The 21243-nt window shown below is 45.0% G+C and overlaps 1 protein-coding gene across 1 annotated transcript in view; it reads left to right on the plus strand.

Moving 5' to 3' along the window:
- LOC122931538 (uroplakin-3b-like) overlaps positions 1–16111 on the plus strand; it is a 35200-nt gene extending 19089 nt beyond the window's left edge. Inside the window, exons 2-6 of the mRNA XM_044285606.1 lie at positions 5191–5334; positions 9159–9375; positions 11886–11962; positions 12243–12372; positions 15899–16111. Of these exons, the coding sequence (XP_044141541.1) occupies positions 5191–5334; positions 9159–9375; positions 11886–11962; positions 12243–12372; positions 15899–16052 (722 nt within the window). The 3' untranslated portion in view covers positions 16053–16111. The remainder of the gene's footprint in view (positions 1–5190; positions 5335–9158; positions 9376–11885; positions 11963–12242; positions 12373–15898) is intronic.
- Positions 16112–21243: the final 5132 nt, after the last annotated feature.

A 21243-nucleotide genomic window follows, 5' to 3' on the forward strand; every position in this document is an offset into this window, starting at 1 on the left:
TTGTTTTTTTCTGTTAAGGCGCTCACCGTACAGGTTCTTTTTTTTAATAGTGCAGACATTTTCGGCCGCGGCAATAGATAATATGATTTTTTTTTATGTTTATATATTTTTATGTAAAATTGGGGTGATTTAAATGTTTAATATATCAGTGTTTGTTTTGTTTGTTTTTTTCACTTTTTTTTTTAACTATGAATCTATAATTTTTTTTTACTATTAATTGATCGTGGGACCTGAGGAGTTAAATTACTAGGGGGTGGTGCACTGTCCTGAGTCCTCTGAATAATAATGAGCCTTAGGCCTCTTGCACACTGCCGTGTTTCACGGCCGTATGCGGGCCGTGGAACCGCGGCCTGGATCCCTCCTGAGAGCAGGAGCGCACGGCGTCACTGGTTGCTATGACGCCGTGCGCTCCCTGCTGCCGCCGCCGCAATACAGTAATACACTGGTATGATCTATACCAGTGTATTACTGTACTGTGCCGGCAGCAGGGAGCGCACGGCGTCATAGCACACGTGACGCCGTGCGCTCCTGCTCTCAGGAGGAGGATCCCAGGCCGCGGTTCCACGGCCGCATACGGCCGTGAAACACGGCAGTGTGCAAGAGGCCTTATAGATAGTGCTTCCCCAACCCTGCAGAAACTCTGCTTTCTGCTGCCCTCTTCCCCCCACTAACCATCCCCCCATGACACAGTACTCCAAATTAGCAATTAAACTGCAGAGGTCATTGGGGGGGGGGGGGCTGGGGCACACTGTCCTCCTAAATCCTCTATATAATCACCCTTTTAGAACAGTGCCCCCCCAAACCTGCAGGAACTCATTCTTGCTGCTGCTGCTGCCCTTTTCCCCACAATACCCATCCCTCACCCACCCCTGTGAAACTTTTTTAAACGTAGAGTCTGTCACTCACTGCTGTAGTGTACAACTTACTTTGTCCTTGGTGGCAGATTTGCAGTGGCACGCAACAGGCAAGGGGCATGCCAGCGATGCTGGGGGCTGGTTGTAGTTGGGATGGGACTTGGTCTCAGTGGCAGTATGAGGCAGGTAGTGGCAGCGGCAGCGCGTGACGTGAGAGCGGTAAGCACAAGCCTGCCGTCCTGCCCATCCAGCCGCCTGCACAGTTCTGCTCTGATCTGCTGCTGTCTTCTGAGCCTGCGACTCGCACCTGGCCAATCAGCAGCAGGAGCTTTGCACCGCTAAATGCTGATTGGCCAGTGCAGTGCGAGTGCCCAGAGCAGAATGAGCGGCATTGCGGTATGTCACTGGCTGGGTCGAGGGAGGGGGGAGGGGGCTGAGCAGAGGGGAAGCAGGGCCCGCCCAAGCTTTAGATAGGGATCGGGACGGAAGACTGGCAATGATTAATACAAAACTACAGACATGGGGCGGAGCCTTTCATGCACTCCGGGCCCCCCCTTGCCACGGGCCCCATAGCAGCTGCGTGCGCTGCCTATATTGGCGGTACGCCACTGCTATAGATTCAGTGGCGTACCGCCAATATAGGCAGCGCACGCAGCTGCTATGGGGCCCGTGGCAAGGGGGGGCCCGGAGTGCATGAAAGGCTCCGCCCCATGTCTGTAGTTTTGTATTAATCATTGCCAGTCTTCCGTCCCGATCCCTATCTAAAGCTTGGGCGGGCCCTGCTTCCCCTCTGCTCAGCCCCCTCCCCCCTCCCTCGACCCAGCCAGTGACATACCGCAATGCCGCTCATTCTGCTCTGGGCACTCGCACTGCACTGGCCAATCAGCATTTAGCGGTGCAAAGCTCCTGCTGCTGATTGGCCAGTGTGCGAGTCGCAGGCTCAGAAGACAGCAGCAGATCAGAGCAGAACTGTGCAGGCGGCTGGATGGGCAGGACGGCAGGCTTGTGCTTACCGCTCTCACGTCACGCGCTGCCGCTGCCACTACCTGCCTCATACTGCCACTGAGACCCAAGTCCCATCCCAACTACAACCAGCCCCCAGCATCGCTGGCATGCCCCTTGCCTGTTGCGTGCCACTGCAAATCTGCCACCAAGGACAAAGTAAGTTGTACACTCACAGCAGTGAGTGACAGACTCTACGTTTAAAAAAGTTCACAGGGTGTGGTGAGGGATGGGTATTGTGGGAAAAGGGCAGCAGCAGCAGCAAGAAGAGTTCCTGCAGGTTTGGGGGGGCACTGTTCTAAAAGGGTTATTATATAGAGGATTTAGGAGGACAGTGTGCCCCAGCCCCCCCCCCCCCCCCCCAATGAACTCTGCAGTTTAATTGCTAATTTGGAGTACTGTGTCATGGGGGGATGGTTAGTGGGGGGAAGAGGGCAGCAGAAAGCAGAGTTTCTGCAGGGTTGGGGAACACTATTCTATAAGGCCTCTTGCACACTGCCGTGTTTCACGGCCGTATGCGGGCCGTGGAACCGCGGCCTGGATCCCTCCTGAGAGCAGGAGCGCACGGCGTCACTGGTTGCTATGACGCCGTGCGCTCCCTGCTGCCGGCACAGTACAGTAATACACTGGTATAGATCATACCAGTGTATTACTGTATTGCGGCGGCGGCAGCAGGGAGCGCACGGCGTCATAGCAACCAGTGACGCCGTGCGCTCCTGCTCTCAGGAGGGATCCAGGCCGCGGTTCCACGGCCCGCATACGGCCGTGAAACACGGCAGTGTGCAAGAGGCCTAAGGCTCATTATTATTCAGAGGACTCAGGACAGTGCACCACCCCCTAGTAATTTAACTCCTCAGGTCCCACGATCAATTAATAGTAAAAAAAAATTATAGATTCATAGTTAAAAAAAAAAAGTGAAAAAAACAAACAAAACAAACACTGATATATTAAACATTTAAATCACCCCAATTTTACATATAAAAATATATAAACAATAAAAAAAAATCATATTATCTATTGCCGCGGCCGAAAATGTCTGCACTATTAAAAAAAAGAACCTGTACGGTGAGCGCCTTAACAGAAAAAAACAACAACAAAAAAGGGCAGGTGGTGGGATGGGCCAGGGATGGGTAGTGGGTGGAATTAGGGGGCCCAATTCAGATTCTTGCTATGGGGCCCAATGATTTCTATGTACGCCCCTGTATAGATTACATAATGATGGTCAAAAAATGTGTCCCCATTGGACTTGGTTATCTTACCATATGGCTTCTCACACACATATTTTATTTATGGCATCTTTGTTTTACTTGTGAAAAGCGCCAAGGGGGGAAATTATCATGAGGGTAAGAAGTCATTCTTTGCTTGAGTCTGTAATCGCGTACTTTCCACCAAATTTATTAAATGTCAGACATTTGTTAAATGTAAAGCATTTTTGACACTTTTGTCACTGAATATTCCTCCAGTTTTTCTGCCACATCCCCCCCCCCCCCCAATCTGGAGTGAATGTGACTTTTTTTTTGTAACTTTATAAAGTCAGAATTCCGGAGTGCTAATTGTAATAAATGGTAGTTAGGACTAGAGGATGCAGTATAGAGGCAAAGTACACAGTTCTTGAATCAAACAGCAGTGTTTATTCTCACATTGGTGTATAACAAAATGCAGATAAGGTGTATCACAAAACGCAGGTGGCTTGGTGATTGTTCACACACAAGAAAGTCTATAAACAATCATAGTCACCTTTTCTCCTGGGTGTTATTTCACACCCTCTTAGCCGTTGAGCCTCACCAAGTCCATTGGCAGCCTGTTTGCCTTTAGAGGGGCCTGAGTCCTCCAGCCCAGCTCAAATGTCAAATCCCAGCACAGCCCTCAGTTCACAGCACACAGACTCCTGAGTTCCACTGTCAGAGGGAGGTAAATCCACCACACCTGGCAGTGCTGGCTGGTTTTTATGCCTGGCAAAACCCGGCCTGGAACATGGGGAGTTGTCACCCACCCAGCACTTTGACTACTCCCAGTAAGAGCCATTCCGGATCAGCTATGACAGCCATGCTAAATCTCACGGTGTCAATTAGCAATAGCTGCTGCTGACACATAAAATACCGGCTCTTACTTCACCGAGGCCAGGAACATGGTGACACATACCTTCCATCCACAATTATTCCTGGTACCTTTTTACAATACCATAAAAAAACATCAAATCTGCTAAGAAATGCTCAACTGCTGCACCAAAACTCCCCCATAAAATGCTTACTGTGTTTTATAATGCAATATATGCAGATATCAAAGCTGAGACAGCAACAGATCTTTAAAGGGGTTGTCCGGGTTCAGAGCTGAACCAGGAAATACCTCCATTTTCACCCAGGATGCCCAGGGCAAGGGCTCTTTTATTTACAGCAACACACTGCGGGGCGGAGGCTCCTGCCCGGCAGTGTGTTCGGTGACATCACCAGCTCTGATGGGCGGGCTTTAGCACTGCCCTAGCCATGGAGAACTCCTGAAAATGCCTTTGCCCTGCGCGATTTAGCGCAAGGCAAATGAGAGCATCGGAGCATGAACTGCTCTGATGCTCAAGTCAGGGGAGCTGCTTGGGTGAAAATGGAGGTATGTCCGGGTTCAGCTCTGAACCCGGACAACCCCTTTAACAATTCAATGGAATGCAGGTGTGGCTTTCTTCACTAGGCTGGTTTTCTTCACTAGGCTTCTGGTCTCTGTCCTGTAAACTTCCAGATGGCTTCAGTGGTGATGTGTACCCATGCAGCCCTTTACCCAGCAGTGACGTGCTACTTGGGAACTTGTCACCACAGAGGTCAATCATTTTTGGCAAATCCCCCTCCTGGGCATACCTGGAAAGAAAGCATACTTACCTGCTCCCTTCCTCTGCCTTCTGGCTCCTTCACTCTACAGCCTCGGCTGCCTTGCTCGGGTCCTTGACTGTCAACATCGACGTTGACACCACTGTATTGATTGTTGGCTACAGCGGTGACCTGCACCTTGCTGCATGTCAATTGAGCATGTGACGCAAGGGGAGCAGGTCACTGCTGCGGCCAGTGATTGGCTGCAGCGGTGTCAAATCTGATGTTGACAGCAGGGGAACAGATCAAGGCAGCGAAGGCCAGGAAGTCAAGAAGCTGGGAACCAGTGGCAAGGAGAAGGTAAGTATGTTTCTCTTTGCAAGTCTGCCCAGGGGGGATTCCCAAAACCACCATAGGGTAGCCAACCCCTTTAACATGTCACATTCCTGGCCCACCAGAGGATCCAGAGGTGGGCCAATCTTATCCTGCATATGAATTCTGTGAATTAAATATTATTAATTGATTGTTATGTTCACTTTCAGAGGTTCGATTTTATATTCCTCAAGTTACAGTCAAGCAAGTTTTGGGGAAACTGACAAATAACAGTTTTGCACTTGACGAGCCACAGTGCATTTTTCAGCAGTATAACACAACTGATGTGTGGTTGGTTATTGCACTGGATAAGGGTATGTTAATCTACTTATACTCTTTTCCATATAAAGATAGATATACAGTATATATGAACAATTAGCTTCCTTCCAGAAAGGCCTGCAGTATAGTATACAGGATCACTGCTGCTTAGAGCATTCGGTGGTCATCATGGTCAAGTTACAGTCAACTGCAAACAGTTCCACTGCAGAAAATGACTTCAAACAATCTGCAACTCACAATTTTCCAAGGCATAATTTTCCACATATAATTGTACAATTCTTTCTGCAATGGAAAACCTTTCCACTATGTACACCATGACCTACTTTTACTATTGTGATTGTGTCTGAATTCTGCCATAATTTGCACCAAATTTTTGGCTCTATTTGTCACATAAAAATTTAGAAATACTTATGAAGACAAAAAGAAAAATCCACTGCAACTTCATCCGCTGAGGGGGCATCATTTGGTGGGAAAGGGGCTAAGCAGGAAAGAGAGTGTCTAGCTGTGTACCAAGTTTATCCTCCATCTGTATGGAGCTTAGAAAAATCATGGGGGGATTTATCACTTGTGTACCAGTAAAGTGGTATTAAGAAGTCACCAACCTTCGCAAGCACCATTTGTGTAAAAAAAATGTGTGACTTTTTTAGGTGTTTGTCACTCTTCCCATTCAGCAGCTTGGCAAATATACCATAATTTACGGCGACAAACTGGCATAAATTATAGCTAAAATCTTGACTTTCTGGTGCACCGAGGGCCAGAGAGACACCAAATGTATGACGATGTCTGCACTTCTTAATAAATTAAGTGCATCTGATTCCAGCTCAAATTGCCGTAGATCAATCTTGTATAAAATGCCAGTTTGGATGAATTTCCCCCAGTGAGCTATTCAATACAATAAATGCACCAGAGAGACACATGTACATAAAAAGTCCGGACCGCGCGTCTCATAAATGTAAGGTATAAAACAGTTTTTTTCTTCCTCCCTTCAAAAAGTTACCGAGGTCTGCAGATCTCCTAGTAATGGATATCCTGCAACTTACAAAGAAAAACAATAGGGTAGATCCGTTTGTTTAATCTGCCCTGTGGTGCACAGATTGTACTTACACGGCACTCCTCCAATATCGAGCGTATCACAGGTTTTCTCTGCAATTTAGTTGGATCTCCGCATGGAAGGTGCACGTTCACACACTATTATACACAGTTCAACCGCGGACTTGGTTACAGCATACGCCTGGTGAGTCAACTGAGGTTCCTAACTTCTTTAAATTCAAAAATCTCTGTGGATACAAGTTGCTCCCACCATAGTGAAGCTCCGGTAATATGTTTAGAAAGGTTATTAGTACATACTTACAAACATGCACTTAAAATCGCATAAAAATCCCAGCGTCTTTTCTCCTTGCCCAAGGGCAAGGAGAAAAGACGCAGGGATTTTTATGCGATTTTAAGTGCATGTTTGTAAGTATGTACTTGCCCTTGGGCAAGGAGAAAAGACGCAGGGATTTTTATGCGATTTTAAGTGCATGTTTGTAAGTATGTACTTGCCCTTGGGCAAGGAGAAAAGACGCTGGGATTTGTATGCGATTTTAAGTGCATGTTTGTAAGTATGTACTAATAAACTTTTTACATATTACCGGAGCTTCACTATGGTGGGAGCAACTTGTATCCACAGAGATTTCTGAATTTAAAGAAGTTAGGAATCTCAGTTGACTCACCAGGCGTATGCTGTAACCAAGTCCGCGGTTGAACTGTGTATAAGGCCTCATGCACACAGTGTGCGCCCACCATCGTCCCCCCCCCCCCCTCCCTCTATAGCAGTAACAACATTGGTGGCAGTGTGCGGCCTCCCATCTCCCCCCCCCCCCCCGATCATTGGTGGCAGCGTAGTTCCGATCGGAGTCCCAGTTTAATCGCTAGGGCTCCGATCGGTAACCATGGCAACCAGGACACTACTGCAGTCCTGGTTGCCATGGTTACTTAGCAATAGTACACTAGTAGAAGATTCATAGTTACCTGCTTGCTGCTGCGATGTTCGTGTCCGGCCGGGAGCTCCACCTACTGGTAAGTGACAGGTCTGTGCGGCGCATTGCTAAAGAACTGTCACTTACCAGTAGGAGGAGCTCCCGGCCGGTCACAGACATCACACTACTATTGTACTATTGCTAAGTAACCATGGCAACCAGGGCTGCAGTAGCTTCCTGGTTGCCATGGTTACCGATCGGAGCCCCAGCGATTAAACTGGGACTCCGATCGGAACTACGCTGCCACCAATGATCGGGTGGGGGGGAGATGGGAGGCCGCACACTGCCACCAATGTTGTTACTGCTATAGAGGGAGGGGGGGCCGATGGTGGGCGCACACTGTGCCACCAACGATTTATTACAATAGAGGGAGGGAGGGGGGGCGATGGTGGGCGCACAGTGTGCCACCAACGATTTATTACAAGGGAGGGAGGGAGGGGGGGGCGATGGTGGGCGCACACTGTGCCACCAACGATTTATTACAATAGAGGGAGGGAGGGGGGGGCCGCACTGGCCACCAATGATATTCAAACTGGGGGGGGGGGTCTGCCCCCTGCTGCCTGGCAGCCCTGATCTCTTACAGGGGGATATGATAGTACAATTAACCCCTTCAGGTGCGGCACCTGAGGAGTTAATTGTGCTGATCACGGCCCCCTGTAAGAGATCGGGTGCTGCCAGGCAGCAGGGGGCTGTCATGTACACAGTTTGTAGTATATTCTAACTAGAAGCGTCCCCATCACCATGGGAACGCCTCTGTGTTAGAATATACTGTCGGAAATGAGTTTCACGATGTAGCTCATATCCGTCCCCCATTGACTTTCAATGTAAAGTCTGGACGGATCCGTCTGAGGCTACTTTCACACTTAGAAATGTTTTAACAATATAATGCAGACGGATCCGCTCTGAACGGAGCCACCGTCTGCATTATATGAACGCAAGTGTAAAAGTAAAGGGACTCCTGACTTTACATTGAAAGTCAATGGGGACGGATCCGTTTGCAATTGCACCATATTGTGTCAACGTCAAACGGATCCGTCCCCATTGACTTGCATTGTAATTCAGGACGGATCCGTTTGGCTCCGCACGGCCAGGCGGACACCAAAACGACTTTTTTTTCATGTCCGTGGATCCTCCAAAAATCAAGGAAGACCCACGGACGAAAAAACGGTCACGGATCACGGACCCACGAACCCCGTTTTTGCGGACTGTGAAAAAAAACTGTCGTGTGCATGAGGCCTAATAGTGTGTGAACGTGCACCTTCCATGCGGAGATCCAACTAAATTGCAGAGAAAACCTGTGATACGCTCGATATTGGAGGAGTGCCGTGTAAGTACAATCTGTGCACCACAGGGCAGATTAAACAAACGGATCTACCCTATTGTTTTTCTTTGTAAGTTGCAGGATATCCATCACTAGGAGATCTGCAGACCTCGGTAACTTTTTGAAGGGAGGAAGAAAAAACCTGTTTTATACCTTACATTCATGAGACGGGCAGTCCGGACTTTTTATGTACATTCTCTGAAAGTGTAATCCACCCCACGACACTCTACGGACCTGCAGCATTTTTTGCGGACTGGTGATTTAACACATTTTGTTATTGTATCTTTAGAGAGACACATGCTTTGTTGGCAACCATTGGCTTGAAATTGAAAAATATTTCATTATGTGAAGTTCCTAGCGAAGAATGAAAACGGGAAATTCAATTTCGTTTCTTTCCCTTTCAGTTGTATATTGAATAAAAAATAAATAAATGGAAACCTGTCACAACCAGATCATAATACGATCAATAAATGCAGGGTTTTGTTATTTTCACTGATTTTCAGTTTGTTTCCTCCAACAGTTGTGCCAAGTTTGACTCCAACAAATCTTAGTAATCCATCCAATTACAATTTATTCCAAACTAACAAATACTATCATATCTACAAGAGGCCAGCTACTGCCTACCCATGCTTTGATACTGTTCCAAAACCCAATGCCATGATTCCAGTTGGAACTCAACTAGATTGTCAAAATGTTTCATTTTGTAATGGCATTTTAACAGAAAATGGACCTTATCGGTAAGATCATTTTTGAAGTATTTTATTATATCTTTTATGTACCCACATTTTTCGTACTATAAAACAAACTTTTTTTCACCAAAAGTGGGGGGAAAATGGCAGTGCGTCTTATGAAGCGGTCATCAGCATGCAGAAGGCGTGGAGAGCAATGAAGGAAGCGCTGCGATGGCTGTATCACCAGTCCCTGGCCTTCTTCCGGGCGTTTCACTGCACGTGTCCTGACTGTGTTCAGTGTCAGGGCTCATGCACACAAACGTATTTTCATTCCCTGCCCGTTCCCTTTTTTTTTTTTGCAGACCGTATATGGAACCATTTATTTCAATGAGTCCACAAAGTGTGCAATCCGTTTCTATATGTCCGTTCCGCAAAAAAATAGAACATGTCCTATTATTGTCCGCATCACGGACAAGGGTAGTACTGTTCTATAAGGGGCCAGCTGTTGCGTTCTGCAAAATACGGAATGCACACAGACATCATCCGTATTTTTTGTGGTTCCGTTTTTGCGGACCACAAAATACATATGGTCGTGTGCATGAGCCCTCAGGATGAAGTGTCACTATGTCCTGACACTGTGCGACTTCATTGCTTGATAAAAACCAACTAAGGTCGAAACGTCGCTGTATTCTAGCTGCTTGAGTGAATAAATCACTGTTTTTTCACCAACTACCGGCGAGCGCTGCAGATTATTGAAATTTCTGGAAGAGTTGGGACCCCCAGCCAGGATCCCTATCTGCGTGCACCATCCGGCTTGCAAGCCTGTTCACTGGTCTGTACCCAAGTGTGTGGGATGAGTAGTGCTGCCAATCTTTGAGTTTTTCTACTGTGCGACTTCAAGTCACAGTGCGGTGCTAGGCTAGCAGAAGATCAGGGAGAAGTGATTGTCATCAATGTCCGGAGCAGGAGAGGTAAATGTATGCATTTTTTTATTTTTTATAATGGAGCTTGGGGGTCTGATCTGAGGTCTGAGTGAGCACCAGGAAAAAACCCTTTTGCAAGAACCTCCATTCCAGCACTGAGACTCCCATCCCCACTGTTGCCAGTCCCCTGTCAGTCCAGAAGTGATGATGTCTCGTCCAAGGGTGTATAACTAGTGTGTTATGCGCCCAAGGGAAAAAAATTTACCTAGCCGCAGCCTGAAAAACCCCCCTTCCCTCCATCTTGTTATTCAGATGTGCAAGGTCTACTGTGGTATTGTTAGGCTCTATAAATATAAATATATATATATATATATATATATATATAAATATATATATTGTAAACTACCCCAAAAAGTAACATATTATTACATTACTGTTCTAAACAAAACCAAGGTTACCAAGGCCAATATTACCAATGATTACCAATCATGCCCCTATACAAGGGCCAAAACCACAACACAGTGACCAGATATTAAGACTGAATAACACCATCATATTGTTACTGAAGAAAACAAAAGTACAAAGACCAATATTACCACTATATAGTGACCATAGCATGGTAGAAATCAGTTCTGCAAAGTTGCTGTGCTGAATACAGGACAGGTGATTACAGTGACTCACATGGGTTGTCCTCTCTGGTTGGAAATTTTCCCTTTCCTTTTCAAATTGGCTATGACAGTCCTTTTTCCCACCTCTATATACACTTACCATCTATAGTGCCCCAGACAGTAATAATTCTTCCCTTGCTGTCCCATAGGAAAAAGTAACCCCTTTTGTGTCCCATGCAGTAATAGTGTTCACTAAACAGAAATAGTGCCACACTGCCCACACAGCAATGGTGTCCCCTTTGCACTCCCTACACAGCAGTACCTTAATTTTTGCCCCCACATAGAAGTGATAAAACCCCCACACAGCAGTAATGTCTCTCTTTGAACCACCATACAGCAATAATGTCCCAGTTTGTGCCCCAACAACAGCAATGTTCCACAGTCTGTGGCTTACTAGAGTAAGTGGTGAGACAGGGAGCCAATGGCTCTCAGCTCTGCCATATGTACTATCGGAATTCCTATACCAGTGAATATAGAAGAAGTCACTTTTGGGGAGGCCAATCTGGAAATAAGAGTGGGCCCCAGAGGCTGACATTGATGGCATATCCTAGTGCTATGCTATCAATATCTGAGATGGGAATACCACTTTCAAGGAAATCTGTCACCAGCAACATCTAAAGCCCACCCATTAGTGCCGGTGATGTCACCGGGCTCACTGCTAGGTGGAAGCCTCCGCCTAACCTTTCCCATGGAGAGCCCGATAAATCGCCGGATCTCCTAAAAAAGCCTTTGCCCTGCTCTGAACCGCGCATGAAATGGTCCGATGCTCATATCATAGGGGCTGCCTGGGTGAAAATGGGGGTATGTCCAGGTTCAGCTCTGAACCCAGAAAACCCCTTCAACTATAGCACAGTTCAAATCAGTGTCACATAACCTGGAAAATACTTTTATACTTTGAAATGAAATGTGATTTGTGAATATATTCTTCTTCACCCTTATTTTCTACTAGTTTAAAATATTTAATCCCAACTGGTTTATTTTCTAGCGTTAAGTTTGTCTTGCTGAACAATACCACTCTGATCCAAGAGACCCGCTGGTCTGAAAAAATCAGCCCACTAACAGGTATCGCATTTAGAACTGGTGTCTTATTCTACTTCACTGCTACACAATTCTTGCTGGGTAATGATGTAAAGTATAAAAATATATTTTTGGTGGCATTTTTCAGTTTTTTATGCTATTTTGCTATTTTTCTATTTAAAAAAAAACAGTGCGCCAAGTGCTATTTTAAATTCTATAGTAAAATATTGGCTATTATTTTCTAGATTCAGTTTTCGCTATTCATTCATTGCTTGCGAATGTATATACTATGTATGTGAAATCATGTTTTTTTGTTTTTTAACAGGAACAAACTACAATACTATTGATACAAGGATTGAAAGACATAGTGCAGGGATGATCATAATTATCGTCATTCTCTCAGTTCTCCTGGCTCTCTTGCTTGCTCTCCTAATAGCTGCACTTGCCACCGGCAGGTAATGACATTAATATTAATATCATTATTATCTATAATTATAATTTTAGTAAAGTCCACTAGCTGCTGATAATGACATCCTCTGTCTATATGGCCTACTAGGACATTATAGCAGACATTAAAAAATGGGGGGCCTTTGTATAAGAACAGTATATAGGCTTCTTCAGTTGTAACTGCTAATTTGACTGTACACGGGATGTGCACCCTTGACTAAAGGCCTTGATGCATTTTTTTGTGGATTGATTGCACATTGACTCATTATTTCTATGGGTCCTCCAAAAATGGACTGCACACGGCAGTCTAGGCTCATCTGTGTAGGTTGTGCTCGATCCTGTGTGCGGATCAGAATCACAAAAGTTGTATGGGATGCAACCGCAGTCACACGAGCTTCAAGGACAGGTGCCCAGTCTTCCAAGGAGATAAGTAGAGTTGAGAATGGTAAACCGCCAGGCGCAAAAGGACCACATCAATTGTCATGAAATCAAAGGACTATTTTTATTGTAAATATTGGAGATATAATTATTTTTCTTCAGGTTTATGGTGACTTTGTAGTGAGCATTAAGAGTGCCCTGTGCCACTCCATGCCCACTGTAGTCTAAATGCCCTATTACACCTGCATATAATCATTATGGTCATGGCTAACAAGCAATAGCATAAATGCTTGTTAGTGATGATCTGACAGTGTAATACTTTCGCTGATGACCTGATGATCGTTCATCTGGTATTTGGAGTCTTTCAAAAATAATCATTTGCCGGTGGCAGATCGTGACGTGTAATCAGCACTCTGCTGCTGGCAAACAATGGTTCAGCATGGGGACGGGCGATGGCATTAGCGATTGCTCATCCTCATACTGAGGAGGAGATCGCTCCATGCAATAGCAGTGGTCTCCTCCGCTAGCGAGCAGGCGATTCCTGGGAAAGAACTCTTCCCTCCAGACAATCATCTGCAGAATCTTTAGGTGTAATAGGGTCCTTACTCTGGCATCAGAAATTTCTGAAACCCTGACAAACCTCATTATCAGTTATCAGATGGGTCATGGCTGTTGTGGCTCCATTGGCACTTGTGCGAAAACAGCCTCAAGGTCTTTTAACATACTATAGGGATCGGAGCAACGATTTGCACAAATAATTGTTCCTCATAATTGCCCAATATAAATGTGCTGCCGGTCACCAAATGAACAAGCAAATGTTCGTCCACGAGGTGATCGCATCTTTTATGGGGGACATAAAATCATTGTTTGCCAATAGCATAAAACAAGGGATTTGCTGCCGACAGATACTAAATCTGGAGGAAGATGAAGAGATGAACCATCACAGTGGCCATCACTCGTTCCCAAGCAGAGGGGACAATTGCTGCATGTGAAAGCAACAAATATTCGTTCCTGATAGCTGCCTGTCTGTTGCCCTGTGTAAAAGGACCTTTAGTGTACTTTAGGTTAGGAGACGCTCATAAGAGTTATCTACAGTACCTACGTATCTGATATCTATAACATCACTACCTATGTATATAGAAATAAACAAAACTGGGCAGCACCGCAGTAACGCTTGTGTGTTTAGAGTGCCACCCCCAAAAAATATCCAAATAAAGAAAAAATTCCACGACACATGCTGTCCTAAAACACAATAGTCTGCTTGGGAGCCTAAAGCCAGTGGTAAGTAATGTCTAGCACTTAAAATCCCCCAAGAGTAGCCAAAGGGATTCTAGTTTAGTCTACTTTCACACTCGCGTTTTGGCTTTCCGTTTGTGAGATCCGTTCAGGGTTCTCAGAAGCGGTCCAAAATGGATCAGTTTTGCCCTAATGCATTCTGAATGGAAAAGGATCCGCTCAGAATGCATCAGTTTGCCTCCGTTCAGTCACCATTCCGCTTTAGAGACGGACACCAAAACGCTACCTGCAGCGTCTGATGAAACTGAGCCAAACTGTTTTGACTAAATTGATTTACATATATCTCCCTAACACGTGTTGGGACTTTATTATTTTCTTATTTACATTTGGCCACTAGGACCATCAGTGTCCCTTGATTGACACGTGTTAATAATTCTAAAATATAGCATTTATTACTTGTCCTTAAAATAACTTAATTGGAACTCTATCTTAATACTATAGTTAAAATAGTCAGCATTGCCTGCCTGCCTCTTAATGGTTATGACAGTATAATCTGTAATTATCGAGTGTGTCCACTAGATGGCTCTATGCACCTGCAGCTGCTTGTTTCATACGTCCTTTATTATTCAGGCGTCTCTCTGCTTGTTAGCTACTGTGCCGCCTTTCTGGACTATGCTCCTATGCTTTGTATCTCTCTCAGATATGTGTGCAGGCCAGGCTACCGCTGGCTAAAACGCTAACATCACTAGCTGCCCCCCGATATGTTTAGCCGACCACATGTCGGGGGCACCTAGTGATGATAGCGTTTTAGCCAGCGGTAGCCTGGCCTGCACACATATCTGAGAGAGATACAAAGCATAAGAGCATAGTCCAGAAAGGCGGCACAGTAGCTAACACGCTTGTGGGAATAACAGCGTGCAGCACACAAGCAGAGAGACGCCTGAATAATAAAGGACGTATGAAACAAGCAGCTGCAGGTGCATAGAGCCATCTAGTGGACACACTCAATAATTACAGATTATACTGTCATAACCATTAAGAGGCAGGCAGGCAATGCTGACAATTTTAACTATAGTGTTAAGATAGAGTTCCAATTAAGTTATTTTAAGGACAAGTAATAAATGCTATATTTTAGAATTATTAACACGTGTCAATCAAGGGACACTGATGGTCCTAGTGGCCAAATGTAAATAAGAAACTGTTTTGACTGACACAATCTGGCACAATAGAAAACGGATCCGTCCTCCATTGATTTTTAATGTTGTACAAGACGGACCCGTCTTGGAAATGTTAAAAATAATACAAACGGATCCGTTCTGAAAGGATGCAGATGGTTGCATTATATGAACGGATCCGTCCATGACAGATCTGCACAAAACGCAAGTGTGAAAGTAGCCTTGAAGTGGACCTTTCACCACTCCTGACATGCCTGTTTTAATAGCTACATGCATTCCCCATGTAATAACAATTCTGGAGCTTCTATTCTTATGGCTCTATGTTGTACCATTCCTTTATTATTTCTACTAGAAGTTATGAATGAATTGCTAGCAGTCTGCAGTAAAGGTACAGAGGGGTGGTAACCAGTTGGGGGTGTGTACCTGCACAGTCTGACTCTATCCAATCAGTGCTGCCATTGTCAGACTGTGCAGGTACACACCCCCAACCTGTTACCACCCCTCCATACCCTTACTGCAGACTGCTAGCAATTTAATTAAAGAAAGGAACACACACTGCCTCCATGGCAACAGCCAATTTCAGAAGTTTTAATTGGCTATGGGAAGCATACTGAGTTTTATAAACGGGTACCTATATTGACTTTTACAGTATTTTCACACATTTACCCATACAAGTATTCTCTGCTCACTTCTCAATCTGTTAAGATATTTGACGTCTGGAATATTTTTTTTTCTTTGTTCATAGCAAGGACATTTGCTGGTGCCGCACTCTTGATGCTGAAGGAATACTGGAGGAAGAAGAAGTTGATATGAATGACTTCATCGCTCCATACAAAAAACACAATATATATTTCACTCATTCACGCAATAAGATTCATCAAAACCAAAGCACGATGTAAACAAGTGTTCACATAAATTCATCCTTCCTCATTTATACTCATTGGAATATACTTTAGGCTAGTTTCACACTAGCGTTCGTCAGTCCGCTCGTGAGCTCCGTTTGAAGATGCTCACGAGCGGACCCGAACGCCTCCGTCCAGCCCTGATGCAGTCTGAATGGAGCGGATCCGCTCAGACTGCATCAGTCTGGCGGCGTTCAGCCTCCGCTCCGCTCGCCTCCGCACGGCCAGGCGGACAGCTGAACGCTGCTTGCAGCGTTCAGCTGTCCGCCTGGCCGTGCGGAGGCGAGCGGATCCGTTCAGACTTACAATGTAAGTCAATGGGAACGGATCCGCTTGAAGAGGTCACCATATGGCTCAATCTTCAAGCGGATCCGTCCCCCATTGACTTTACATTGAAAGTCTGAACGGATCCGCTCAGGCATCTTGCGCACTTAGAAAATTTTCTAAGTTATTAATGCAGACGGATCCGTACTGAACGGAGCCTCCGTCTGCATTAATATGATCGGATCCGTTCAGAACGGATCCGATCAAGCGCTAGTGTGAAAGTAGCCTTAGATATGCTTAAACATAAAATGTAAAAGCGATAGTTAAAGGGGTTGCTCTTATGAAAAGTACTTATCTTTAATCTAAAAGATAGAGGATAAGTGTCTGATTGCCAGGGGTCGACCACTGCAATCCTTATCAATCATCAGTCCCATGTTTAAAGGGAGTCTTTCACCTAAACTGACCATTATAGAACGCTAACCCCATGATCTGCATTATAGTTCCCATATTGGAATGCTACTTACCATATAGGTGTCCGTCGCTTATTTTCTTTAAAAAAAACACTTTTATTCAATATGCAAATTAGGTCTAAATGTGCCCAGGGGCAGCGTTCAAGCGGCCTGTGCCCAGGCCCCTTGTCGCTATTCATATGAAACCCCTCCCCTTTCATCCCTCTGGCCCGCCATAGGTTCTTCAGAAATCCAGCACCAGCGCCGTTCACAAGATTCGCTGTGTCTGCGCACTTCACTCCCCATTATGGGCAGAGGCACAAGAGAGTTTAATGCACATGTGCCGGCTCGTACATCTAGCCGGCCTTGTGCCTCTGCCCTCAGGTGTTTCATATGAAAAGCAACGAGGGGTCTGGGCACCGGCCGCTTTAACACCGCCCCTGGGCACCTTCAGAACTAATTTGCATATTGAATAAAAGTGTTTTTTGAAGAAAATAAGCGACGGGCAGCTATACGGTAAGTAGCATTCAGATATGGGGACTATAATGCAGATCATGGGGTTAGTGTTTTATAACGGTCAGTTTAGGTAAAAGACTCCCTTTAACTGTTTGAATGGTGGTCACACATGTCCACTGCCACCTTATGCATTTCTGGATGACTATCGGAGACAGCCAAGCCGCTCCATTCAAACAGAGAACATTGGACCCCTGTGTGCATGATCAGCATGGGTCCTAGCAGTTGGATCCCCACCGATCAGGTACTGTCTATCCTGTAGATAACTTAGGGACAATATCCCAACGGTTCATAGGACGGACGAGACATTTTCTTCTTCATTTTCAACCTTACCCTATTCCTTCACAGAATTTCAGCCCATCTCTGAGGAGAGAACGATTGAAATCATTGGAGCTCTTAGATCCTCCTCCTCGTCTCTAGACCCATGCCCGGCAGCCGTGGTGAAGTCCGCCGCGGTTGCAATGGCACCATACATTCGAGACATTATAAATAGTTCCTTTTCCAGCGGTCAGGTGCTGGCTATTCTGAAGCAGGCAGTGGTAACACCTCTGCCTAAGAAACCGGCGCTATTTGTGACCGATCTGAGTAACCTTAGACTGATTTCGGGACTGCCGTTCGTTGCAAAGATAGGCGAGAGGGAGGTTGTTGCACAACTGCAGGGATATCTGGATGCCAATCACATTCTTGACGACTTCCAGTTGGGATTCTGACCCGGAAGGGGTACTGAGACCGCTCTGGTCAATGTCCAGGATGATCTACTGATGGCATTAGACCAGAACGACTCCATGGTCCTAGACCTTCTGGACCTATCATCCGCTTTTGACACTATTGACCATCAAGTGTTATTGAACCGGTTGAAAGTGGTAGCCGGATTAGATGTAAAGACCTTGGCATGGATGGTCTCATTTCTCCAGGACAGGGTACAACGAGTGAAGCTGGGGGTATTTCACTCAACCGATCTCTCACTGTCCTGTGGAGTACCACAAGGCTCGGCACTATCCCCAGTCTTGTTCAACATCTATCTAAGACCATTAGCCGACATCATCAGGAGCCACAATCTTCAGTTTCATGTTTATGCGGATGATACACAACTGTACTTTAGGTTTGCAAAAGGAACAGTTAATCAAGTCGATCTGGCCGGATGTCTCTTGGAGATCAATCACTGGATGAGTGCCAAATATCGAAAGCTTAAAGGGGTTGTCCAAGTTATATTTATTGATGACCTATCCTCAGGATAGGTCATCAATATCAGATCGGTGGGGTCCGACACCCGGCACCACCTCCGATCAGCTGTTTGAAGAGAAGGCGTGCACGGTGTCAGCGCTGCCTCCTCTTCACTGTTTACCTTCTAGCCGTTGCATCTGCAGTGCTGAGCAGGTGTAATTACACCCAAGCCATCCCATTAATTTCAATAGGAAGGCTACACCTGCTCACCACTGCAGATGCAATGGCTAGAAGGTAAACAGTGAAGAGGAGGCAGCGCTGACACCGTGCACGCCTTCTCTTCAAACAGCTGATCGGAGGGGGTGCCGGGTGTCGGACCCTCGCCGATCTGATATTGATGACCTATCCTGAGGATAGGTCATCAATAAATATAACTTGGACAACCCCTTTAATGGCACCAAAACTGAATGTATTATATTCAGTGACCAGAAAATTACACCCTCAGCACTCCAATGGCCATTGTCTTTTGGACCTGTCCCTGAGACAGCCACCCAGGTCAGGGACTTGGGAGTGGTCTTGGACTCCAGATTAATCCTGGCCCCTCAGATAAATCTGCCACTACCAGCTGAAACTTCTGGGGAGGATTTTAAAATACATGGAGTCGGTTGGACTAATGCCTTGTACATGGGACTCCCTAAGAAGAACTTGCATAGACTTCAACTTGTGCAGAATGTCACAGCAAGGCTCCTAACGGGTGTTGCACCCCGAGAGCATATCACTCCCTCTCTTAATGCCTTGCACTGGCTCCCCGTCCAACAACGGGTGATGTTCAAGATTGGATGCTTCATGCATAGGGTATTCCATGGTGTGGGTCCCTTGAACCTGCAACGTAAATTCACCAGGTACGCCCCGTTGAGGACATTGAGGTCTAGTAACTCTGTAAGTTTTAACATCCCGCAAGTTAACAAGATCAGACGTGGAGGTAGATCCTTTTCGGCTCAAGGGGCCAGATTTTGGAACCACCTACCTCTGGCCCTGAAAATGATTCCCAGTCTTCTCTCATTAAGAGGTGCACTGAAAACCTTACTTTTCAAACAGGCGTTTGATCTTCCTATATAACACTTATTTGGTTTATATAATTTTGGGGGTTTTCTTAAATCTTAGTCTATAAATTTACGGTTGGTAATGTTCTTTTTTTCTAAAGATACTTTTTCCCCACGTTTATTAAATTGTTTTCTTCACATTCTCTATATCTCGTCCGAACCCTTTGAACCTTGAGATCCCCCTACCTTCCTCCCCTTTTTCTTGATTTGATAAGTGCCAGGAAATTGGTCTCTGGAATACGTGCCTTATTCTCTAGGCCTTTGTGGCCCATGGCAAAATGTCTTGCCTTCTTTTTTTCCTCCCTGTTGAATTAGTCAGCTAAGCGCATCGAGGCCCGAAGGGTAAGACTGCGTGTACACAAGACTATACATCAAGTGTTGTTTGTGGGAAAATCCCTTTGTTGCAAAATAAAACAGATACTTGCTTTTACTTCCTTGATTCTCTCTACTCATGAGTCCATTGCCTAAGGTTAGGGTAGGCATTGGTATTATGTGATTCTTATACTGTTGTAGCTTTAAAGGGAATGTGTCACATACAGTTTTTCTGCCAATTAAAACCAGATAGTGATACAAATTATTTTTTTCTAATCTGTTTTTATTTTCTGTTTAAAAAATAAAATAAAAATATTATTCTATTTACCATGGAAGATTATGGGGGGCAGCCATCCCGAGATAAGCTGTACAGCAGCCACCATGGGCCATAGACAGAATAGACAGGAGGGGACTCTAGGGGAGAGTTTCCTGTGCAGAGGAGTAGAGTAGATGAGCTGTGACCATCACATAATGTGAATGGTGGATCCTGTGTTATCTACATGTGGGTGATAACTGTCATTGCAAGCCTTCCTGTGATGATAATGAGATAACTGCTGAAAGTGATCGGCACAGAAAAGGATGCATATAAAGTATATATACAGACATGAAATTGTGTAAATAAAAAAAAATCTCAAAAAATATGTTTAACATAAAAACTTGATTTAAACAATAGGTGATTGATTACACATCCCCTTTAAGAGTGATGCTACTGCTGTATGATATCATGTTGTATGGCTTGTAGAGGCAAACACATGCTAACTATACATGATGTACTTTTCATTATATGATAAATATTTTATACATTTCTTGCTGTGTAATTAATATTCCGTTTTGTGTAAGTCGGCTCCATGCAACGGGATAAACATTGCTATATGGGTTTACTATGTCTGCGTCCTTCTTCTGCATAAATGTCTAGCACTAGATGAGAGATACGATTACGTATAACCTTAACATGGTTATTAAACGGGGACAACCCTCTTTTCTTGGCAGCTCCCCCACTGGTCAACTAATAATTAGAGTCCAGCTGCTCGAGGCTGCTAACATGACCATAATTGCAATGGTGGTCCTATATACCCAACTGAAAGACCTCCCCTTCTTATGTATGTACTCCTTTATAGAAAAACTTCATTATTCTACCAGATTAAATTTACTTGTAATATACTTTCCATTCAGTTTTTGGTATTACTAATAAAATCTGCTTTTAAATATTGCAAAAATTTGTACAACCTTTAATTAAAATGGAAAACAATGAAATGTACAGTCATGTGAAAAAATTAGGACACCCTTTGAAAGCATGTGGTTTTTTGTAACATTTTTAATAAAAGGTTATTTCATCTCCGTTTCAACAATACAGAGAGATTAAAGTAATCCAACTAAACAAAG

The sequence above is a fragment of the Bufo gargarizans genome, chromosome 3 (genome assembly GCF_014858855.1).
Source record: "Bufo gargarizans isolate SCDJY-AF-19 chromosome 3, ASM1485885v1, whole genome shotgun sequence".
NCBI lineage: Eukaryota > Metazoa > Chordata > Amphibia > Anura > Bufonidae > Bufo > Bufo gargarizans.